A 24,989-nucleotide genomic window follows, 5' to 3' on the forward strand; every position below is an offset into this window, starting at 1 on the left:
CCATCCGTGCCCCCTGCTGCCTGCCTCAGAACTTCAAATTTCCCAAAACTTTCAGGGGAGGAAGTGACCATCCCCCAGAGCCCAGGCCTGCAGCGGCAGCCCTGCCAGACTCCACTAACGGACAGCTCTGCCCACCATGGAGCTCTGCCCACCCCCCGCTGAAGGTTTCACCCGCAAGAAATTATGGTGCTCGTGGAAGTCCCCAGACCCAGCCTGTGCCTCCCCTGCCCCCCTCTCCCTGGTCCTCTAACCACAACAGCCCAGAAGAAACCCTGACTGCAGCTTCGCAAGTATTTCAGAACCAGATAAAATGCTCCCCCGCCCCTCACTCCCCCAACCTTGAGGCCCGCCCCCACCCCCTCGTCCCGATTTGGCAGGCTGCCCTCCCCGGGCTGGGGACAGCTTATACCCCTCCCCAGGGCTGGGCCCCCCGCTGGTGGAGGACAGGGGCTGGGACTGGGGGAAACTGGTACTCCATGCTCCAAAACAGCTCTGGGCCTTGGAAACGCCAAACCAGAAGGAACTTAAGCCGCCAGGAGCCAGAGAGAGAGAGAGAGAAAGAGAGAGGAGAAATCTGCTCCCCAAAAGGAAAACAAAGGTGTCCCCTCCACCCTGCCTCCCCTGAACCCCGACACATGTTACAAAAGCGGGGGCAGGAGGAAGAGAGGAGAGAGATGGCTCACCCGGTGCCCTCCACCCCTGGTCGGGAGCCAGGGAAGGGGGTCCCTCCCTCCCCACCCGCCCTGGATGCTTACACACTTCTCCTGAAGGAGGCAAAAGAAGTATGAGAGAAGGCCAGGTCCCCCCGCCGGCCCCGCAAGGGCCAGGGACTAGGAAGGTGGGCCGGGGGTGGGGGAGGCTTGGGGGGAGAGGGGGAGAGAGAGAGAGAGAGAGAGAGAGAGAGAGAGAGAGAGAGAGAGAGAGAGAGAGAGGGCAGAGAGAGAGACGGAAGATCCTGCCCGGGCTCAGAGAGGAGCTTCCTCAGGTGTCTGGAGGGTGGAGGCACCCGGCTGCACCAGGGCTTGCCCCACCAGGGGGACACCGGGGTGGGGAATAGCGACTGGACCAAGTTTGGGGTGGGGGGAGAAGAAGGGGCCGGAGAGGAGGGTGGGTCACATAAGTATGGTACAGGTAAAACAAAGTCTGAGTTAGGGGTTAGCATTGGTAACAGTGCGTTTACCTTTCTGCTCCACTTCTACTTTAAGCATCGGAAGAGAGAGAGAAAACAAATTGAAAAAAAAAATGTGCAAGAAAAAAAGAGAAAAAAAAAGATTAAATTGCTTTCGTTTCTTTTCTGGCAACACGCCCCCTTTTCCTTTCTTTCCTCACTCCTGGTTCCCCAACCCCGAAGGTAGCATCAGCCCCCGCCCCCAAGTCCTTTCCTTCAGGGAGGGTGTCAGGGAGACAGTCACAGGGAGGGGAGACACATGAGAGGACAGAGACCAAGAGAGACGAGGGGTGGGGGGGGAAGGGGGGTGCACAGGCAGGCAGGGGGACAGAGCCCTCAGATGGGAAGGGGCACCCTCAGTGCAGTGGGGACTGGGGAGGGGAGCCCCAGCTGGGAGGCGGCTCCGCTTAGGGGGGCACCAGGCAGGGATGGTGGGGGGTGGTGAAGGAACCACTTAGATCCCCTTCAGCCCGGCCTGTTGCCCTCCTGCTAGAACCAGGGGCCCAGGGGAGGGGGTTCAGTGCCTCCTGGGGCCTGGTAGCCCCACGAGAGAGAACACACTGGACTCCTTCCCCTTCTGTGCTGGCCTTGCAAGAGTCCAGCTGAGTTTCCCCAAATCCTCAGAACCCCAAACAAGCCAACACAGAGAGAGGGTGGCAGCATGAGACACAGAATGACGGAGAGGCAGACAGGCAGAGCCCCCTGGGCCTCAAAGAGCCCGGTGGGGGAGACAGAGGCAGAGAGGGAAGAGGCTGGGGTGGGGGGACATCACAGATGGGGCAGCACAGCAGGTGGGGCACAGACACGCTCCCACACTCCCCCGGGGCAAGCCCGAGGCTCAGTTTCTCTGCCCAGCTCCCCCCTGGGGGCCCAGGAGCCGGGAGCTCCCCAGCCCGCTGTTGGGATGGGCGGGCGGCACCTGGGGGAGGAAGGGGGCATGGTTAGACTGTGCTCAGCTGCAAGGCAAATCCAGTGTTAGTCGGGCCTGTCCGGTATGTGTGTGTGGCAGGGAGCCCCGCACACCCACTGCTCCCTTCCCACGGTAGCCCCTGCACCCACCCCTGACCAGCACTGGGGTCACCCCAGCCTCTGAAGCCCAGGGCAAGATGTCTGCCCAGGCCGCTCCCCCTCCAGGCTCTGTGTCCCTGACCCCTTAGGAACCTCTGGCCAGGGCCTCGCTCTCCTGCCACCTCTCTGGAGGAGTAGCGTTTGGCTCCCTTCCCAGCGCCTCATCCAGGGCCTGGTACGCAGGAGGTGCTCAGAGAAACCTTGGGGGATAAGTGAGTGCCCGGCTTCCCTGTTCTGCGGCATGGCTTCCATCACTCTTGTAACACCAGCCCTCTTCTTCTGGGACTGGGAGTTAGCTCCGCCCCCCAAGACACATCCTTCATGTCTGTGACTACGAGTGCGTGTATGTGTGTGTGCCCCTGCCTCTCCCAGGGCTCAGGCTAGCTCTCTCCCATCAGACTGGGGGCTGCCCATCCCCTGAGCCCTCCTGATCTCTGAGGGTCATGCCTTCCCACCCACACTTGGAGGTTTGGCTCCAGGAGGTCTCTAAGCCCCTCCCCTCCCCACACCCTCTAACTTTTTTCCTGCTCCTTTACCTGCATGGTATCCACTTGCTTTGGATGCCACTTGGATCAGGGGATTTTTTCTTTTTTTTTTCCCTGCCCTTTATCTTACCTGCCTCAGGAGAAATTGGGTTTCTCATCTGTTGTTAGTTTTGTTTTTGATTACCAATAGCAATTATAATAATTGGTAAAAATCATGATGAGGAGTCACGAGAAAAGCGACAACTACCACGTGCCCAGCGCTCACTATGTGCCAGGAACCGTGCTAAGCACCTCTCGGGCAGCCTTTCGAGAACCCTGTCTATAAAGGGGGAAAGAGGATCAGTGAAGTGAAGCAACACGGCTGAGGCCACATGGCTATCAAAAGCAGGCACCGGGGGGGGGCTTCCCTGGTGGCACAGTGGTTGAGAGTCTGCCTGCCGATGCAGGGGACACGGGTTCGTGCCCCGGTTTGGGAAGATCCCACATGCCGTGGAGCGGCTGGGCCCGTGAGCCATGGCCGCTGAGCCTATGCATCCGGAGCCTGTGCTCTGCAATGGGAGAGGCCACAACAGTGAGAGGCCCACGTACAGCAAAAAAAAAAAAAAAAAAAAAGCAGGCACCGTTTCCTTCACACCTATGGCTGAGGGTGCACAAGGAGCTTTTACCCACGTTCTCTGTACTCCGGGCAACACCTCAGGGAGGGTGTTTGATTCCCCTCCCACCATTAAAGAGGAAGGTATAGGTTCAATTGGATCGAAAGGGCACCCAAACCATTACTGAGCACATCCTGAACCAGGCTTCGGCCTGGGCGCTGGGGGGTGAAGATGAGGCCTCTACCCTGGAGGAGTTTACATCCAGCACTCTGTCACCAGGAGCAGCCTCTGTGGCCAGCCCTGGCTTAGGCGCTTTGCACACATGATCTCCTGGACTTTCGCCTCCTTCTGCAGAGGCCCAAAGAAATTAAGTCATTGGCTCAAGTTTCAGAGCCGGAAAACCCAAGGGCCGGGGCCAAGCCTCGAACCCAGCCTGATTTCCCCACTGTGCTACGCTCCCCAACTCCTGCCCCCTTTCCCTGCTGCCCCAGCCATGGCGGTGGGCAGTGTCCCCAGTGCTGTGGGGAGGCTTCAAGGATCAGATGGGCGTCCCTCTCAGGCAGTGGCTGGAGGCCTTGGTCGCTGAAAGGAAAGGGTGAGGAGTAAAAGAAGAAGGTTATGGAAGCACATAAGCTGTCCCGTCTCCCCCAGCACGTCTGCAGTCACCTGCGAGGAGAAATCAAAGGTTGGGGGGAGGAGGGGAAGGCTGGGGTGGGAGGGGAGAGGAGGGAGAGTCACAGGGCCTCCTGCTCCCCCGCCCCTACCCCCCTCACTCACACACCCTGGTGGCCCTGCCTCCTCCCCCCTCTGCCCGGAGGCCCTACCTCCAGGTTGCCTACATGAAGCTGGGGGTGGAGTGGAGGGGAGGGGATGGACGATGGGGGAAAGGGAGGGAAGAGTAAGGGCTGGAAAGAAGGGCCACGTTAAGGGTGGGGTGCTGAGGAGGAGAGACCCTGTCATTGTTTGCTCCCCTTGGCCAGGTGCAAGAATGGCAGGCCCCTGGCTCCCCAGATCAGGCTTCCTGGTGCCACCCTCACTCCAACATGGTGGCACTTCCTTTGCAGACAGGAAGTACTACTGTGGTAACGGGCAAACAGACCAAGAGTTAGGAATCTGTGGAAGATGCCCCTAGCCCTTCACCCCTGATCTGCCACCAGGCCTCAGAGGGTGACCTGCCTCTGTATGAGTACAGAGTCCAGCTTCCAGGACTGGGAAGGGGCAGGACTGGGGGCACGTGAGGGGTGAGGGGGACAAGAGAAAGGAAAGGGAACTCAGAGAAAGGGGGGTGAGTGAGAGGGAAGAGCAGGTGTGTAAGAGGGGGTCACAAAGGGAAGGGGTGAGAGAAGAGGAGGGAGGCAGAGGAATTAGAGGGCAGCAAGGTCAAGGTCCAGGGAGAGGAGAGGAGAATATAAGTGTGCCAAGTGGAGTACGTGGGTGTGGCCTTGGAGTGTATAAATAAGCCAAGGGCATGCGAAGAAGCAGGGTGAGCAGGCCAGGGTAACTGTCCCCAGTGGATGGGGACAGTCTGTGAGCGTGGGGGTGTGGATGGGGCAGGCACCAGCGTGGACAAGGGTGTCTGGGTGAAGAGAATGTATGAGGGAGGGAGCAGGCCCAGCTGTCCCCCGTGTGCCTGGCCCCGACTTGGCCGCGTGTGTGTGTGTGTGTGTGTGTGTGTGTGTGTGTGTGTGTGTGCGTGCTCAAGGTGTCTCCTCCTCACTCGCTTCTGGAAGGGGGAAGGGCCCGTGTCCGCATGAGGAACAAGATGACTCACTGTAGGGGACACAGTCGTACTGCACCTCCAGGTACTTGTAGGTCCCGGGACAGGGGTCGGGAAAGGCGTCGGAGCCAGCGACCACCACGCACTGGGTGCGGTTGTTACACCTGTAGAGGAGAGACAGGGAGCTGGCAAAAGACAGGCCTGGAACTGCGGGGGGCGGGTGGGGCCAGGATCAGGAGAGGAATGGACACCCCCAGATTGGGAAGGAATTGTGGAGACCATGCCAGGGACCTTGTGTGGGCATTGTTTTCTGTTTCCTGCCTGCTCTCTCCTACCAGATAGGATTCTTCTATTTTTAAGCCCTGGCACAGCATGAAGCTCAGGGCTGGGCCAGAGGGGTGGCCCCATAAACTGCTTCCCCAGCCACGCTTCATCACTTTCATCCTGAGTGTCACCAGTGCCATTATATCCTTGTTTTTTTTTTTTCCTATATTGACCATAAAGCCCCTCCTTTGTTCACAGAAGAGTAAGATGTGAAGCCATACACACAAGGTAGTGTCTTTGCAAAGACGCTATTAATGAAATGCTCACAGTGTTTGCCTGTGTCCACCTCAGACCATTCTTGACATGTCCTACCCTTTGGACAGTGCTGCTGTGAGGCTCTGCAGTCAGGACAGGGGCAGAGTCTTCACCTCACGCTGAAGCCATCCTTGGTTCCCCATGGGGAACACCCCTGAGTCCCTGTCAACTTCTCGGGAGGCTGGCTACCATGTAACAGGAGGGCTACTTAATGACAACAAAAGATGTTTCTTGCTGTCTGTTCCCACGGTCAAGGTCTCCGTTTCCCTGGAGCAGGCCAAGTCTTGGCTGGGCAGGACAGTGACTTGACTGTGGGTGTGTTAAAGTGGTTTGGGGGGGGCTTCCTGACAGGGCAGAGGCGGCTCCTGTGTCTTCCCTTCAATCCTGCCCTTAACCAATGAGTGCTTAACTAATGAGGATCTGCTTATACCCACCCACCTCAACCCCCTTCTTTAAAAATATAACACTGACCTCATAAGGTCAAACAGAGACTTAGTTACCTATGACCCAAAGAACTAGTTATATTCCCCAAAGTGCTTTCATTTGCTCTAACACTGCAGGTGTATTCCTGTACAAATTCTTGTATACGAATGTTCATAGCAGCATCATTTACACAATCACCAAAAGGTGGAGACAACCCACCGACAAATGAGTGGATAAACAAAACATGGTACATCCATACAGTAGAATATTATTCAGCCATAAAAAGGAAGCTCTAATACACACTACAATGTGGACGAGCCTTGAAAACATCACGTTCAGTGAAAGAAGCCAGCCACACAAGCCACGTGTTTCACGGTTCTATTTATATGAAATGTCCAAAACAGGCAAATTCAGAGACAGAAAGTAGATTAGTGGTTGCCAGGAACTCGGGGGAGGGCAGGGAATGGGGAGTGACTGCTAAGGGCGACAGAGTTTCCTTTTGAGGTGATGAAAATGTTCTGGAACTAGACAGGGGCAGAGGTTGCACAATATTGTGAATGTAATTAATGCCACTGAATTGTTCACTTTAAAATGGGAATTTTATCTTATGTGGATTTCACCTCCATTAAGGATGAAAACAAAAAGAAAAACACAAAAACGCTGGCCTTCCAGCTGGAGACCGCATGTCCCAGCCTCCCGTGCAGCTGGAAGTGCCCGTGACTGAGTTCTGGCCCAGGAGGTGGGAGTGGGGGTGAGGGGAGGACTGGGGCGGTGGGGTGGGTTGCAGTGCTGAGACAGAGAGAAGCGGGTGCTGAGGGCCTTTCCAATTCTGATCTTGTTCAGGTCACTGTATTTATTCTGGGGTGTCTCCGTCAGAGTAGTGGAGCTGGACCCTAACTAATATAAAGAGCCTCCAGGTGTGAAGACAGTGGAGCAGTGGCCTCATCACAATCCCTCAGCCCCAGTGACCACCCTGCTCAGTGTCCCCCCTCTAGGACTGAGACCCCACGAGCGTCAGAACTGGGTCAGTCGCTGTGCTAGGTACTTGGGCACATGGCAGAGAACATCACGGACCCTGAGGCCGGTGCTGAGTGAAGTGGGCAGGGAGAATTTGGAGGCAGGAGGTAGGAGGAAAGAGAGGCTGGACTGGGACTGTCCATGCAGGGGTGTCGGGAGACGGGAAGCGGGGAAGAGGGACAAGATTGCTGGAGGCGAATGGATGTTTGATTTTTTCCCTTTTTCTTTTTTTTTCTTTTGCCGCTCTGTGCAGCTTGTGGGATCTTCGTTTCCCGACCAGGGATTGAACCCAGACCCTCAGCAGTGAGAGAACAGAGTCCTAACCACCCGACTGCCAGAGAATTCCCGGAATGGATGTTTGAGAGAGAAACAGTGGGAGGGAGGGGATGAAGGGGTTCTGGCCTGGCCCACCCACCTGATCACGCCTGTCCCCTGCCCAAAACTCTCGGGAGGCTTTCAGTGACCCCACCCAGTGACATACTCTAGAATCCCCAAGGAGCTGTAGAGCTGGCCCCAGGCCTCCTTCCCTTTTCTAGTTTTATGCTCAGGATCCTGGAGTGAACCCTGCATTCTCTCAGGCATTTGGCAAAAATTCAGTGAGCGCCTGTGGTGTATCTGGCTGTGGACACAGTGGTGACAGACAAAACTCCCTTTCCCTGTGGGGCTGACAGCCTAGTGAGGGAAGACATAAAAAAGACACGATAAAGAGGCAAAATAGCCAGTGGGACTGTGGATGGAAGTCAGGACTAGGAGAGAGAGAACACAGGGAAGGGGCTGGGAAGTGGCAGGGGTGGGGGCCGGGTTGCTGTGATTTTAGAGGGTGGTCAGGCAGGCTTCGCTGAGAGGTTAGTTAGGTAAAAAAAGAAAAAATCCCTGAGCAAGGAGAGGGAGGGGCCATGCGGGTGTTGGGGAGCAGCATTCCAGGCAGGGGGAACAGCCAGTGCAAAGGCCCTGAGGGAGCCCTTAGTGGAAGATGCCTGATGGGTGTAAGGAGTGGGCCAGGTAACTGAAGCCCAGCGAGTGAGGAGGAGTGTGGAGGAGGTGAGGGCCGGGAGAGGACAGGGCAGAATGTGCAGGGCTTTGGGGGCCTCAGGGGAGGACTTAGGCTTTTGCTCTGAGTGAGGTTGGAGCCAAGGAGAGCTGTGATCTGAGGAGGGGCAGGACCTGAGTCAGGTGCTCACAAGCACCCTCTGGCTGCTATGGGGGGGGGGGAACAGACTATAGCAGGCAAGGAGAGGGGGGCAGAAGATACTGTAGTAGTCCTGGGGGGCTTGGTGGTGGAAGTGGCGGTCACATCAGGGTATAATTTTTATTTAATTAATTTATTTATTTATTTGCCGTACGCAGGCCTCTCACTGCTGTGGCCTCTCCCATTGCGGAGCACAGGCTCCGGACATGCAGGCCCAGCGGCCATGGCTCACGGGCCCAGCCGCTCCACGGCATGTGGGATCTTCCCGGACCGGGGCACGAACCCGTGTCCCCTGCATTGGCAGGCGGACTCTCAACCACCGCGCCACCAGGGAAGCCCCAGGGTATAATTTGAAGGAAGAGCTGACCAGCTCTAGGTGGTGCGGGTGTGAGTGTGAAAGAGCCTCCTGCAGCTTTGCACACATGCACCCCACACTCACACACTTACAGACATAAACAGTCTGCACACTCCCTCACTCACACACGTTCTCTCAGACACTCGCAAGCACGTACGTTTCTGCCATCTGTGTTCAACTCTCACCTCCTCAGGGAAGCCCGACCAGACCTCTGGGCTGTCTGTCAGTTCCCATGACACCTCACTCTGTCCTGCCATGGCTTTTACCCTCCAAGCCCCCACTGATCTTGGGATGAGCTTCTGGAGGCAACGGGCTTGTGGCAGAGGGTACAGGTTGGGGAGGTGACAGGCTGGCAGGGGATGGGCTGGGTCTTATTTGCTGTTTGCATGGGACCCGGCCCCTAGTAATTGCTCAGGAAACAGGGGTCGAATGCATCAAAGGAAGACTGAAGGTGAACGGGATGTGCTGGCCAGGGGGCGCACGGAGGACAGGCACCTTACTGACCCCCGGGACTGCTGCCGCCCCATCTCCCAGGAGCCCCGCAGGGTGGGGCCCCTCACCTCTGGGACATGATCTTGAAGGCGTCTGGCAGATAGCACTGCACATTCTCCATCTGGAAAGGGTCAGCGTCGCAAATCTTGTCATCTGTGCGCCCATAGTTGGCGTTCTCCACCATGATGACGTCGCTGCCCGGGCACCGCAGCTCGATGGGGTAGCCTTCACATGCCAGCTCACGGCGCATCAGCCCAAACGGGAGCCCGGCCCGGCTCAGGCCTGCAGGGAGGAGGGGGAGGGAGTCACACCCGGGCCCAGGAAGGGAGGGAAAACCCCCGCCGAAGAGGCGCCACCTCCAGCTAGACTGTATTGGGATGTGGACTGTATGAACTTCCGTTTATTCATCTATAAAATGGGCTTCTCGGTGTGCCCACCTGTGTAGTAAGGCCATTAACCTGGCCCAAGGAGAGTCTGGCCTTTGCCTTGGCTCCTGGGCGGTGCCCTCTAAGCCCTTGAAGTGTCCTGCTTGAGTAGAGTGTCTTTGTTTACCTGGGGGCCTTGAGCCATGCCAGGCAGCCTGTGCTAACTGTTATGGGTTGAACTGGGTCTTCCCCCTCCCCAAATTCAAATGCTGAAATCAAGCCCTAACCCTCAGTACCTGAGAATGTGGTTGAATTTGGAAATAGCTTCTTTACAGAGGTAATCAGATTAAAATGAGGTCATTAAGGTGGGCCATTAATAGGGCCCTATTGGGTCCTAATCCAATATGAACGGTGTCCTTATAAAAAGAGGAAATTTGGACCTAGAGGCACACACAGAGTGAAGACGATGTGGAGATACAGGGAGAAGATGGCCATCTACAAACCAAGGAGAGGGGCCTGGAACAGATCCTTCCCTTGTGGCCTTCAGAAGGAACCAACCCTGCTGACACCTTGATCTTGGACGTCTAGCCTCTAGAACTGGGAGGGAATACATTTCTATTGCTTAAGTCTCCCAGTCTGTGGTATTTTGTCACAGCAGCCCTAGCAAACTAGTACACTAACAATGTGGTTTCAGGTAGGCACTTTGGGTCATGTGGTATCAGCTGACCTCTGGAGGGGCTGGAGGCTGAGGTCAGCCATGTCTACGTGACTGAGCCCCAGTAAAGACTCTGGACACCAAGGCTCAGGGGAGCTTCCTGGGTTGGCTATACAACATGCGTGTTGTCACTTATCATTGCCAGGAGAGTTCCTGCTGCCCGTGACTGCACTGGGAGTGGGCCACCAGAACCCCCGTGCATGGAACTTTCCTGGATGCTGCTCCATGCATCGCTTCTCTTGGCTGATTTTTTTTTGTGTGCGGTACACGGGCCTCTCACTGTTGTGGCCTCTCCCGTTGCAGAGCACAGGCTCCGGATGCGCAGGCTCAGCGGCCGTTGCTCACGGGCCCAGCCGCTCTGCGGCACGTGGGATCCTCCTAGACCAGGGCATGAACCCGTGCCCCCTGCATCGGCAGGCGGACTCTCAACCACTGTGCCACCAGGGAAGCCCACCTCTTGGCTGATTTTAATCTGTATCTGTTCACTGTAATAAACTATAACCACGAGTATAATGGTGTTTCTGAATTCTGTGAATCCTTCAGGCAAATCATCAAAGCTGAGGGTGGTCTGTGGGACCCCCAAACTCGCAGTTAGTGTCAGAGGTAAGGGTGGTGTGGTGCACTTCCCTAACTTCACATCACCCCATGCAAGGTCCAGAGACGGTGCGAGAGGGAATGCGCTCATGTTCTGGAAGAAACCACAGAGTCTGGCTTTGCCACTTCCCAGCTGACAGGCCAGGTGTGTCCTTTGGACCAGGGCTTCTCCTGGTGTGTCCCAAGAATCAGCAGCATCCACATCATGTTCAGAATGTAGAATCTGGGCCCCCCGACCTAGGCCTGCTGAATCAGAATCTCGGGGATGAAACCAGGAGCCTTTGAATGGATACACCCACCAGTGATTCTGATGTATACTATAGTTTGGACAGCCACTGCTGGAGCCTCACCAGGCCTCAGTTTCTGGATCTGTAAAATGGGCCACCACAGCCCAGGGCTGTACTGGGAGGATTCTGTGCTAGAAAATGTTCTTGAAGGAGGTGCTGTGCTCGGTGAGGACGTCACAGGGAGGGGCTTCCTTGCTTTCACCTAGGAAACCTCCCAGGGTTGCCGTGACAATGAAAGAACTTGCCATGGGCATGCCCTGCTCTCAGAGGGGTTGCATTGTCACACGTCAGTCTCCCTCCCATGCCATTCGGAGACTGAGAGCTGGGACTCAGGAGCCAGATGGCCAGGGTTTGTTTATTTGTTTATTTATTTGTATAGATTTATTTATTTATTTATTTTTGGCTGTGTTGGGTCTTCATTGCTGTGCATGGGATTTCTCTAGTTGCGGTGAGTGGGGGCTACTCTTCGTTGTGGTGTGCAGGCTTCTCGTTGTGGTGGCTTCTCTTGTTGCGGAGCACGGGCTCTAGGCACGTGGGCTTCAGTAGCTGTGGCACACGGGCTCAGTAGTTGTGGCACGCTGGCTCTAGAGCGCAGGCTCAGTAGTTGTGGTGCACGGGCTTAGTTGCTCCGCGGCATGTGGGATCTTCCCAGACCAGGGCTCGAACCCGTTGTCCCCTGCATTGGCAGGTGGATTCTTAACCACTGCGCCACCAGGGAAGCCCCTGGCTGGGGTTTAAATTTGGCTTGGCCACTCCCTGGCTGCTGGCCTCGTCCAGTCACTGACCACCACTGTGCTCCCGTTTCTTTCCCTAAGGAGCTGATAATACCTATCTCACATATCCATGCAGAGGGTTGCAGTGCACATGGTACATAGTGAGATGGCAAGCCACTAATTACTATTATCATTAAGATGATTAAGGCAGCTAGTCTCTGTTGGACAGAGTGGGCTCAGTACTGTCCATGCCTGCTGGGGCAGCCACCTTCTTGGACACTGGTCCCAGCCAAGCCTTGCAGGGTGTCAGAGGGAAGTGGGGATGCACAGAGTGGCCCTGGGCTCCAATGTGGGGACTGTCACTTGTAGATGAAGAGAAGGCACCAGTGCATGATGGCAGCAGAGCCAAATGGGCCCATTTTTCAAAATCTAGTGCCTCCAATGCCACCTGGGAGCCCAACAGGGTTGACAGCTAGGCCCTCGCAGTTTTTTGGGGTGAGTTGAGTCCCACTCGCGGGAAAGTTTTACGTGCGTTCCTTTAGCATCATCTGCTTCCGCAGCTAATTTAAGCCCTTCCTGGGCCCGGGAAGGAGGCCGGGGGTGGAGGGCTGGCTTGGATGGGTCTGGGGGTGGAAGCAGCCCCTCCCAGGCCAGCTGGTGCTGTGGGGCAGGACCTGGATAGGTAGAGAACATGGGTGCTGGGAGAGGGGAGGGTGCCGGCTGGCTGGAGCAGTGCCAAGGCCCTGTGGCACGGCTGAACAATGCCCCCTTCACCTCTGTGGCTCCCTGGAGAATGGGGCTGTATGAGGGAGCACTGGGGAGCAGGGTCCACCATGAGTGCCCTCCAGACAGGGCTGGGAGGGGCAGGCAGGAGGCATACCCAGGGCGAGGGCGAGGCTAGCGGGCCTCCTCTGGCTGCCTCTCTTCCCGTCCTGCCCTTGCCCCTGCCTGGGCCCACCATGGGGATTGTAATTGAGTAATCGGTGAGGGTGGGCAGGCAGGCTCGGGGCACTAATTGTGGTGTGTGCAGGATCCCGGGAACGGCATAGGGCTGAGCCGGGTAATTAGTTGTTTTTAAATAAACGTCAGCGGGCATGCTTTAATTAAACCTTCTTCCCAGTGAGAGCCTCGGAGATGTAATCACACTGAGAGAGACACACACAAGACAGAAGAGCATTGGCTCACCAGGAAGGCCTGTCCCGGTCCCGGGAGGCCACATCCCAAATCCCAGGCTCTAGGACCCCTGGTGGGATGGACCCTGGTGCTCTGGGTTGGGAGGTGAGGGGCTGATCCAGGGACCCCTTGGTGGTGCTAGGGGGCATAATCACCAAGTCTTCCTCTGGTCTGGTTCTGAGTGGTCTGAAGCGGGTACTGTAATGAGCGGTCGGGAGGTATTCCACTGTTTTATCCGCCCTCCTAGCAGGCTTTTGGAGGCACGGCCCCTCCCCAGCCCCAGCAGCACCTACCTTGGGTGGCCGAGGTGACCAGGACGGCAGTGATGCAGAGACTCCAGAGCACGGCGGCCAGGCGGGCCATGGTGGCGGCTGGGGTGCGTTCGGGGCTCTCAGTGGCCTGTGCAGGCGGCCTCGCCCCGCATCACCAGGTGGGTACCACGGCCTGGCCCACCAGTCTGGGGAGGACAGGAAGAGTGAGGTGGGGGCAGCGGCCGACCCCCAGCGGGCCTAGTAGGAGGGGTGTTTGGGCCGGTCCCCTCTCCTCCTGCTGCTGGCTGAGGGCTTCCATCCTGCAGCCCCAAGAGGGGCTGGGCGATGTAACCTGCTCGAGTCAGCCGTATCTGACAGAAGCTGCACGCTTGGGCCAGAGGCTGACCCCCTCCAAGGCCTCTGGCTTACACTGCACCCTCCACTCCCACCCCAACAGGTGGACCCACCCATCTGGGCATCTTGGACCTCCTGGAAGCACCTCCTGGGGTCTGACAGCCCCCCCCCGGGTGGCTGGGGCAACGCTTCAGACTGTCACAGCTATGAATGGCCCACCTGTACCCAGGCAGGCCTCAGACCCTCCATCACGGAGGAGAGCCCTCTGGAAGCCTCTTCCCCGACCCGAAATCAAGACTCTGCCTGTCTGTCTCCCCCGCCCCAGCTTTCTCACCCAGCACAGCGTCCAGGGTGGGGGACCCAGGCGTCTAGGCCCCAGCTTGCAGCCTCTGGGTCTTGGGCAGGAATCCAGGTCCCCACCCCTGATCCCCTGCTTCCCGTTTCTCTGGCTCTGGTAGCTAATTAGAATCCAGCTGGCTGGCGCCACAGATCAGGAGCCAGGGATGACTGAGTCCCCTCTTTCCTCTCAGGGGGAACCCTCAGGGTAAGCTGGAGACAAGCAGGCAGGGTCAGGGGTGAGTGCAGCTCCTGAGGGGCCAGGGAGGGTGAAGGAGGGGTGGAAGTTGTGTGGCGACCCCTGCAATTCTCCCCAACCCCACCCCATCTGCCCATCCTCAGGCACAGCGGCTCTGAGGGCACAGGGCCGGGTTCTGACCCACTTCTTCTCCCTCATGGCCTCTCCTCATCTCACTGCCTCCGTATCCCCTGGATCCTCTCGAGACTGGACACCCAGATCTTTACTTTTAGTCCTTTGGTTTATCTACACCCCGGTTCTCCAATATGGCCCCAGCCCAGGGGCACCAGCCTGGCCAGGAACTTGCTAGAAATGCACATTCTCTGAGGAGGGTCAGCACCCCATGCTTTTTTGTTTGTTTGTTTGTTTTTCGGCCGTGCCGGCGCGGCATGCAGGATCTTAGTTCCCCGAACAGGGATCGAACCCGTGCCCCCTGAAGTGGAAGTACAGAGTCTTAACCGCTGGACCGACAAGGAATTCCCCAGCACCTGTGTTTTAACCGGCCCTCCAGTGTGCAAACCCCTGGTCTGTCCTCTCCCACCGTCACCCCAGCCTGTCCTATGGTCTCGACACCACCGACCAGACAATACTTTCCAAATCCCTTATTTCCAGATTGGAATCTCTCAAAAGAACCCCGACTACTGTTTCCCCCCACCCCCAAAATGAAAGCCTATCTGCCAGTCCAGGTAACTCCCTGTCCCCACCTCTGCTCCAGCCACTCCTGCTATTCCTCAACCACACCAGGTCCTGCCCCAGGGCCTTTGCACTTGTCACTTCCTCTGCATGTATCTTCTGTCCACCATTTATTCACATGGCCTCTTCCTCTGCTCCCTCACCTGCTTTGGGCCTTAGTTCAACTATTTCTCCCTTTTATGGAAGGGCCCCTGCACGGACAGGGATCATTGAATTGCTTTGTTTTGCTCCTGCTTCTAGAACAGGCCTGACACACAGCAATGAATGTCTGTTGAATGAATCTCAGAACCCAAACCTAGGAATCCTCCTCGATTCCTGACTCCTCCCCTCCCCTCCCCTTCATAAACTCCATCAGCAAGTCCCACGGGCTCTGCCTCCCAAGTATCTCACCAACCTGCCCACTTCTGGCCCTCAGCGCCACCACCAGGACCAAGCCACCATCCTGCTGCATCTGGATGCTTGTCCTGGCCTCCTCCTCCTCCCAGCCTCCCTGCCTCCACGCATGCCCTCCACTCAGTGCTAAGGGACCATTTAATGATGTAAATCCGAGGATTAACCTCCCACTCTGCCCTCCCCTGGGGTCTCTGTTCCTCATCAGGGCCTAGAGGCCACTGGTGACCCAGCAACACCATGCTCTCTAGCCTACCCACTTCCCGTTCCTAGAAGCTCCAGCTTCCTTCCAGCCCGAGCCCTTGCCTGGGCTGCTCCTCTGCCTGGAATGCTCTCCCAGCATCCCCACACGCCTGCTGGAGCTTTTCACCATTCAGGGCTCAACCTCAAGGTCACCCCAGAAGAGTGACCTACCCTGACCACCCTAACCACTCCCGCCCCCTCGTTTGCCATCCTTCAGCTCCATTTTTGTTTGTTTGTTTTTTGGCTACGTCGCATGCAGGATCTTAGTTCCCCAACCAGGGATCGAATCCTTACCCCCTGCAATGGAAGCACGGACTCCTAACCACTGGACCGCCAGGGAATTCCTTAGCCCCCATTTTAAATTCATGGCACCTGAAATTACATTCTTGTATAAATTACCTTCCCCACTAGGACCATGGGCAACTTGAGGGCAGGGACTCAGCACGGGTTCTCAAGAAAGATTAGGGCAGCTTGCTCATGGGACAGGACATCCCTCCCTCCAGGCCTGTCTCGTCTCATGGGAAATGGGAAGGTAGTTTCACAGGGCAGCCTTGCAGCCCTGTTCCCCGCCCCTGACCCGCAGCAGCTCTCTGCACCCTCCCCAGCGCCCAGCCTTCAGGAAACTCCCCCCTCTACTTCCTCAGCCCACAACTGTCCCTTATCCTGCAACCCTGTCCAGATACGGCCTTTGATGGGCTTTGGTTCATTTCATAGCACTTTACAATTTTACATGGTGGCGGGGGGCATTCTTCACCGCTTCATTTCTCCTGCACCCCATCTTCCAGCCATGGTCAGATGCGGGGTGGGGGGGGGGGACTGACCCTAGGCTGATGGATGCTCCCCTCCCTGACTCTCCCTTAGGGAGTTAAACTGGTTAGCGTCTGGTTAATGCTAGAGAGGCTGCTGGATGCCAGGCTCTGGGGGCAGCCGGCCAATGTGGGTCTGGAGCCCGACCCTGCCATTTCATGCCCCGTGACCCTGAGCGGGTCCTCGCCACTCATGCCCCCCGTTCCCTCGACACCTCGAATCTGCAGGGTTCTGGTAAGGACAACAGTCTGCATACACAGTAGACCGGCCAGGGACCCATCAGAGGGCGCTGTTACAGCGCGGCGAGAGTCAGGGCACGGGGCGTGGCCATCTGAAGCAGGCGGCTCCTCCCCTCCTCCCGGGCTGCGCCCCGGGACCCCAGGACCCCAGGCCTCTTGCCCATCCACACCCCGCCTCAGGGATCCAACCAGCCTCATGGCTTTCGACACCATCTGTACCGTGACGACTGCCACATCTGAGTCCCAGCCCTGCTTCTCTCCTCATGTCTACACCTCCATCTGGGTCTCCAAGGCATCTGGAGTCTGACCACACTGGACACAGTCCCCCAGTCCAGTGCCTGGTCCCCCCCACCGTCCTCCCAGGTCCTTGGGCCAAAACCCTAGGAGTCAAAATCTTGGGCTCCTCTTTCCCTCACCCCCACAGCCAGTTCAGGAGTAAGTCCTGGGTCTGCATCTCCAGAACACCCCAGCGTCCACCTGTCCATCCTCGGCAGCCCCCCTGCAGACCTGGGCATCACCATCTCTACCAAACGGCCCCGACCTCTTCCCAGCAGCCCTCCAGCCCCTCTCATTCCCACAGCCCAGGCTCCCCCCGCCTCCCCTCACCCGCCACTACATAAAACTTGTCATTTAACCATTTTTAAGTATAGAATTCAGTGACATTAACTGCATTCTCAATGCTGTGCCACAACCACTGCGATCTATTTCCAAAACGTTTGTATCACCCCAAACGGAAACTTGGTACCTGTTAATCAAGAACTCCCTCTCCCCTCAGGCCCTGGCAACCACTCATCTGCTTTCTGTCTCTACGCATTTGCCTGTTCTGGGCATCTCATATGCATGGAGTCATATCGTGTTGGCCAAAAAGTTCGGTTGGGTTTTTCCATAAGAAGTTATGGAAAAATCCGAATGGACTTTTTGGCTAATCCCAATACAATCTGTGGCCTTTTGTGTGTGACTTCTTTCACTCAGCAAAATGTTTTTGAGGTTCACTTGTGTTGTAGCCTGTGTTAGTTATTCCTCTTTCTGGCCGAGTAATATTCCACTGTACAGCCGGACCACATTTTGTTTACCCATTCATCATTTAAAAAAAAAAATTAAAAAAAAAATTGGGGGGGGCTGCGTTGGGTCTTCGTTGCTGCACACAGGCTTTCTCTAGTTCCAGTGCACGTGCTTCTCACTGCGGTGGCTTCTCTTGTTATAGAGCATGGGCTCCAGGTGCCATGGGCTTCAGTAGCTGTGGTGCACAGGCTTAGTTGCTCCACGGCCATGTGGGAACTTCCTGGACCAGGGATCGGACCCGTGTCCCCTGCATTGGCAGGTGGATTCTTAACCACTGCACCACCAGGGAAGTCCTAAAAATTTTTTATTGGAGTATAGTTGATTTACAATGTTGTGTTAATTTCAGGTGTACAGCAAAGTGAATCATTTATACCTGTATCCACTCTTTTTTAGATTCTTTTCCCATATGGGCCATTACAGAGTATTGGGTAGAGTTCCCTGTGCTATACACGGTCCTTATTAGTTATCTATTTTATATGTAGTAGTGTGTAGATGTCAAAGTTTTTGGTTTTTGTTTTGGCCGTGCCGGGCAGCTTGCGGGATCTTAGTTTCCTGACCAGGGATTGAACCCATGCCCTCGGCAGTGAAAGCAAGCAGTCCTAACCTGGCCCGCCAGGCAATTCCCTATCCATTCATCATTGATGGACACTTAGGTTGTTTCCACAGAGGGACTTTTTAAAGACGTTGGGAATGCCCTGGTGGTCCAGTGGTTAGGACTCAGTGCTTTCACCGCTGAGGGCCCGGGTTCGAGGAACTAAGATCCCACGAGCCGCTCGGCACGGCAAAAAAAAAAAAAAAAAAATCTCGACACACTGTTCCCCTGCTTAAATCCCTGCCAAGGTTCCCACTCCACATCCCACGAGGTCACGCACACCTGGCTCTTGCCCCTTTCCCGCTGCTCCAGCCACACTGCTTCCCACCATGCAGTCTTGGCCTGTGTCCCTTCGATCTCAGCTCATGTCCCCTCCTCAGAGATGTGGGTGGGCCTCCGCCACCCCACACCATAGCACCTTGCGTTCAGTGCCCGTCTGTCCCGTCCCCACTATCCCATAACCTCCCACGTCTCCATCTTCCTCTCGGTAAAATGGGGCTACCTCATAGGGTAGCTGCACGACAAGATGAATTCATACCCGTGAAACACACAGGGCCATGCCTGGTGCAGAGTGAGTACAGAGTGTCCTGGGCCAAACTGTCATCACCATCTCCACCAATCACGTCACTGCTGTGTGATTTGACTTGTCCGCTCATGGATTTCCTTTGTAGCCCCCGGAGAATGGAAGCTCCCGAGGCCGTCCCTTGGTGCCTAGACGTGCAGTAGGTCCTCAAACAAATATTGACCAGATGAACACAAGGATGGTGGTGGGGGCAGCTGGACGGGGCATCTGCCCTGTGACCTGGGACCCAAGCCTGGCCCACACAGGCTGGGCACCATTGCCTCAGGGGCACAGAAAGTGTTCCCCATGGGCTGCCTGCTGCTCCCTGAAGCCCCTTCCCTAGAGCAGCTCCTCCAGGAAGCCCCAGGCATCCCCAGAACTGTCCACACCTCGGGGCTGCAGCAGGGGGAACTAGGCACTGCAGCTTCTGTTCCCTCTCGTCCTGGCCTGACTGCATGCCCACTCGGCCCTGGGGAGTTTTGCCTGCTGCCTGGTGCTCACCTAAGCGAGGCAGTGAGGTCAGACGTGGATAGGTGGGAACCACCTGGGAGGCCCAGGCCTGACTACCCCTGAGGCCTTGGGATGAATGGAACTGTGTTCCCCCCCTAAAAAGATACACTGGCATCCTATCCCCCAGCACCTCAGAATGGGATCTTCTTTGGAGATAAAGAGGTAGTCAAGTTCAAATGAATGAGGTCATTAGGGTGGACCCTAATTCAATCAGACTGGTGTCCTTATAAAAAGGAGATATTTGGACACAGACACCCCCCACCCCCCACCAAGGAGAACGTCACGTGAAGACAGAGGCAGAGATTGGGGTGATGCGTCTACAAGCCAGGGATTGCTGGCAAACCACCAAAAGCCAGGGGAGAGGAAGGAACCAACCCTGCTGACAGTTTGATCTTGGACTCTGGGCCTCTAGAACTGGGAGATAATAAATTTCTGTTGTCAGAGCCCAGTCTGGGGTATGTTGTCACAACAGCGCTAGCAAACTCGCACAGGGTGTCAGGGCACATGGTGGGGGAGTTGAGGCAGAGACGGGGGCAGGGCCCTGAACCACACAACTTCAGGGGAGCCTTTCAACTACAAGGTGTGGGGACCCAGCTGGGATCTCCAGTTTGCCAGAACCACCCACGATGCCAGGGGCAGTGGCTGACACCTCTGTGCCCCATTCTGAGCACTGCATGCCTGTATCTCCTTTAATCCTCAGAAGAACTTAGTAAGGGGGTGGGGGGTGTATACCCACATTTTACACAAGAGGAAAGTGAGATCCCGGGGCACCTGACTGGCAAGGGGTCTTTGAACCCCAGGCTGAGCACGGGGAGCTGGGGAGAACTGGGGGCCCTCGAAAGCTCCCTCCTCTAGGCCCCCACTGCATCTGTGTAAGCATCCTCACAAGTGGACATGCACACAGGGGTCAGGTGAGCCCCCACCTGTGTCTGTCCCCACCTCGAGCCTCAGAGGGCGTGAGTGACCCCAATTTAACCCATGGGAAACAGGGCCTCTGAGCCCCAGGTGTGTCGGACCCCCAGGCCACGTGGACCGCCCACTGGTCCCACACCTGCCTCCGGGTTTGCCTGAGCCCCACATCAGTTTCAAGTCAAGGGGCGGGTGCCGAGGGGTCCCAGGGCTGGGTGACACGGCCCAGGCTCTGTCCTCAGGTGCCCTGGGATGGGGCAGGGGAGGGTGGGTGAGAGGAGGAGAACAAGCTGCTGGAGGACGGGAGGCGCTGCTAGCTTGCCTTGCCCTCGAGTGAGGTTGCCATGGCAACGCGCAGTGCTTGAGTGGGTGGGAGTCTGAATGCGGGGGCGCGGGGGGGGGGCGGCGCGCGCACCAACAGCGGGGTTCCGGGCCCCTCAACACAAGCTTCCTGCCTCTTGCTCCGTCCCCAGCAGCCTTGAGTCTTCCCCAAACCCAGCAGCCCGAGAGCCCAGCTCCACAGGCCCACCTCCTCCAGGAAACCCTCGGGCATGGCGGAGTGGGTAACTAGCAGGCCCTGGGATAGGTCCAAGGACTTGACTCCTGGGTGTCAATCTGCTGTGTGATCTTGGGCCAGGCTCTTGGCCTCTCTGAGCCCATTTCCCTATCCCTACTCTGGGACTAACAGACTTCCCTCACAGAGGCGGAGCAAGTGCCCAGAGAGTGTCTGCACATAACCTCCTTCAGGAAGTGGGCTGTGGGCTCAGGGAGGGCAGGGTCCCCACCAAACCCTCAGCTCCACCCCCTCATCTACCCGTATCTCAGCAGAGGGCAGCCCAGTCCTCCCAGGCGCTCAAGAACCATACAGACCCCTCTTCTCCTCTCATCCCTACAGCAGCTCCTTTCATCTCCTTCTTCAGAATCTGCTCACTTTCTCCTGACTCCTTGGTCCCCTCCCTGGTCCAGCCGTGTCGCCTCCTCCCCTGTCTCTCCCAGCTCTCCACCCTTGCTGCCCAGTCTGTTCCACATAGAGCCACCAGAGGGCGCCTGTGAGCACCCGAGTCTGGGCACATCCCTCCTCTGCTCAGAACCTTCCACGGCTCCCACCGCACTCAGAGCAAAAGCCAAAGCCCTTCCTCGGACCACAAGCCCCCGCACACTCTGCCCTGTCCCCTCCCTACCCTCACCTCTTTACACTTTCCCCCTCACTCACTAACACCAGGCACAGTCCCCTCTCAGGGCCTTTGCACTGGCAGGTCCCTCCTCCCCAGATAGCTGCATATAGCTTCTCCCCTGCTTCCTTCAGGTCTTTACACAAACGCTGCTGGCTCTGGGAGGCCCTGTTGGCTCCAGCACTCTTGCATCCTGCTCTGGCTTTATTTCTACATGGCACTCATCGCTAGCATGCCAGCCACGCGTTTTACTTATTTGCTTATTATCTCTCTCCCACTAGATGTCGGCGCCACAGGGTGGGGTTTGTCTGTCTTGTAAATTTTTTTTTTTTTTTTTTTTTTGCGGTACGCGGGCCTCTCACTGTTGTGGCCTCTCCCGCTGCGGAGCACAGGCTCTGGATGCTCACGGGCCCAGCCGCTCTGCGGCACGTGGGATCCTCCTAGACCGGGGCACGAACCCGTGCCCCCTGCATCGGCAGGCGGACTCTCAACCAATGCGCCACCAGGGAAGCCCCTGTCTTGTAAATTTTAAAAAGGTCACTCTGGCTGCCAAGTGGCGCTGGACTGCAGGGGGTGGGAGCATTCAAAACCTCCCCTTCTCCCTGGATGCCTCCTCCCTGGTCTCCCCCATCTATCTGCTACTCCCACCACTTCCGATCTCTACCCTGCAGCCAGAGTGATCTTTGCAAAATGAAAACCCAGTCACATCCCTCCCTGCCTACAGTCCTCCATGGCTCCCTATTGCCTCAGAGGCCTCAACATGGCATTTCAGGCGCTGGTCTCCTGCTACCTTCTCATCACCTTCTCTGCTCTGGCCTAACCTCACCCTCCACATCTCTCTCTCACATACCCAGAGGACTCCTGCCCTCTGTCCCTTCTTCCTCCAAAAGGCTCTGCCTGCCAGGACTGTGTTGGTCCCTCCTGTACCCACACTAGCGGCACACTGGGGCTCCACATTTTACTCCCCTAATGGGACTTGGGCTCTGCAGTTGAAAGTCTATCCCACCAGGGAAAGTTCCATCGTGGGTTGGCCTGGCTCTCTGTTGCATGCCCAGCCCTGGGCAAGGAGAGGGTTCTTGTTAATTTGTTTAATGAAAAAAGATGAAACAGACCCATAGAAGAGGTTGTCCATTCAGTGGATAGTTACCTAGCTCCCACCTGGTCACAAGTGCTTTGGAGGAAAATAGGCTTGTAGGGGAGAGAGAGAGTGGAGGGGGTATGTGTGGGTGCAAATGTAGATGGGGTGGTCAGGGAACACCTGGTCAAGAAGGTAACATTTTAGCAAAGGTCTCAAGGAGGGGAGCCATCTAGGTACTGGAGAAAGGGTATCCAGGCAGTGGGAACAGCATATGCAAAGGCCCTGAGGCAGGAATGTGCTGGAGTGTGGCTTTGGCCCAGTGAGTGAGGGGAGAGAGGGAAGAGGTGAGGGCGGGTTTACAGGGCAGGGCGAGCAGGGCCTGTGGGAGTGAGGTGGGAGCCGTGGAGGTTCTGAGTGGGGATAAGACGTGCCTTGACTCGGGTACTCACAGACTCCTGCTGGCAAGGGGAGATCAGACTGTGTATGTGAGGAGGGGTGTTGCTGAGAGCAGAGGGTGTTCCCCACCCCCTCCCTCTTTGTTTCTCCAGCTCCACACTGCTGTCAGAACCAGAAACCTGCAGTTTCCCCCTCACCCTCCCCTTTCAACCGATCATCTACTAAATCATGTCAACTCTGTCTTGAAAGCCCCACACGGGTCCATCTCTAATGTCTCAAGGCCTCCACCTGGGCCTTCACCTTGACAGCTGTGGCGGCCTCCTACCCACACTGGCCTCTCCACTACCCTCCCCTGCCCCACCCACCCGCCCTCTGAAGTTCTCTCCTACAAAGCAAGCCAGAGGGAGCGCATGCTAAACATTCCAGCCATGTCTCATGGGCCTTGATCCCTTCACAGGCCTCCCCAGCCCTGTGGACAAGTAGAAACGCAAACCCACAAACAGTCCTTCGGCCCCCAAGACCGGCGTCCTCTCTCCCCACCTGGCCAGGAAATGTCTTTCCTTCCCCCCCGAGCCACCCCCTTCTTTCTGACCTCAGGGTAGGCCCCTCCCTCTCACAAACTCTCCCTCTACTCCACTTTATCCCTCTTTCCCCTCCAGATCTTAGCTGGGAAGCCCCCTCCACCAGGAAGCTCTCCCTGACTTGCAGGCCAACCGGGCACCTCTCTGACGCTTCTCGCCACAGTGGGTTGGTACCATGGTGGCCTGTGGTCCATTTCCACCCCAAGGTGTTCCCTGACTGGCCACAAGCCTCGCACTCACTCCAGGCATGCAGAGCAGTGCTGAAAACGGTCATGGGAGCCAGGGCCAGAGGCAGAGTGCATGGAAGAAGGCTCTGGGGCCCTCTGCTACCACCAGACTAGCAGTGAAGGGGCAGAGACCAGAGGGATGGGGAAACGGTGCTCCGCAGGCCAAGAGGAAAGAGGCCCTGGGTCTCAGGGCTCTAGGTTCAAATCCCAGCTGTGCCCACTTTAGGCTGTGTGACGAGGCCCCCACCTCCCTCCCCTGCATTCTGTCTCTTCCCCAGGGAAACGGGTTGAAAGTCTCCCAGCAGTGGTTATGGGGCTTAGAAGTGATATCCAGCAATCCTACGCGTCTCTTTTAGAGCACATACTGTGTACCAGGTGCTGATCTAGGTGCTGGAGAGACAGCCATGCACGAGCCAGACACAAAGAACAAACACTAAAGAGGTCAATCCCATGATGTACTAGCGTTGTGTGTGTGTGTATGTGTGTGGGGGTGTGTCATGCAATCTTAAATACAGTGATGGGGAAAGGCTGGACACGTCAGCAAAGCTCTGGGAAGCTGAGGGAGGAGCCACAGAGGTGCCCAGGGAGGAGAAGACTTCTGCAAAGGCCCTGGGGCTGGCCAGGGTCTGCATGTTTGAGAACCAGTGAGGGAGCGAGCACAGGGGAGTGGGAGGAGGTGAGGGCAGGGAGGTGAAAGGGACAGACAGCACCAGACATGCCCCCAGTGGGGCTGTCCCTCTGCCGATGGGGGTGCATCCAAGGATGCCCTGACCTCCACCACCAGGGGCAATGGGGCGGGAGCGGGGTGGTGCTCCAGGGTGGGAGTGGGGCACCTATGGCCTGGACACTGCCCGCAGCCAATGGACTAAAAATGGTTTTGCCACTTTCAAAGGGTTAAGAAGAAGAGGGAGAAGAAGACTAGTAAGCCCGCCAAAGCCTCCAATACTTGCTGTCTGGGTCTTCACAGAGGGACTCCGCCGACCCCTGATCTAGAGCAGTGCTATTCACCTGGGAGGGCGCACAATTTTGCTCCTTTTCCCAGGCTGTCTGGAGACATTTTTAGGTGTCACAACTGGCGGGGGGTGGGGGGGCAGGGGAGGGATGCTCCTGGTATCTAGAGGGTTGAGGCTAGGGATGCTAAAAAGTCCTATGATGCACAGGTCACTCCCCCTGCCAAGAATGACACGGCCCCAACGTCAGGAACGCCACAGCTGGGAGACCCTGCCCTGGGCCCCTCACCTGTCTGCACCATGTCCCTGATCCTGGACAGGAGCACCCACCTGGCTGCCTGGCCTACCGGGTATTTTTAGCCCCTGAGGGAGAGGCCCTGGCTATTTTTAGCTTTGGGGGGGGGCAAGGCTATTTTTAGCCTGGGCATCTATTTATTGCAATTTTTATCTTCCCCAAATTTTGGAC

General features: G+C 56.8%; 1 protein-coding gene across 2 annotated transcripts in view; it reads right to left on the reverse strand.

Moving 5' to 3' along the window:
• The window catches only part of ADGRL1 (adhesion G protein-coupled receptor L1), a 47,341-nt gene that overhangs the window by 16,998 nt on the left and 5,354 nt on the right, over positions 1-24,989 (reverse strand). For both annotated transcript variants that reach the window (XM_081232802.1, XM_081232801.1), the window contains exons 2-4: positions 13,227-13,390; positions 9,155-9,368; positions 5,086-5,195 (exon numbers count right to left, since the gene is read on the reverse strand). In XM_081232802.1, coding sequence (XP_081088928.1) covers positions 5,086-5,195; positions 9,155-9,368; positions 13,227-13,296 — 394 coding nt within the window. In that variant the 5' untranslated portion in view covers positions 13,297-13,390. The remainder of the gene's footprint in view (positions 1-5,085; positions 5,196-9,154; positions 9,369-13,226; positions 13,391-24,989) is intronic.

The sequence above is a fragment of the Mesoplodon bidens genome, assembly GCF_964165515.1.
Source record: "Mesoplodon bidens genome assembly, chromosome: 4".
NCBI lineage: Eukaryota > Metazoa > Chordata > Mammalia > Artiodactyla > Ziphiidae > Mesoplodon > Mesoplodon bidens.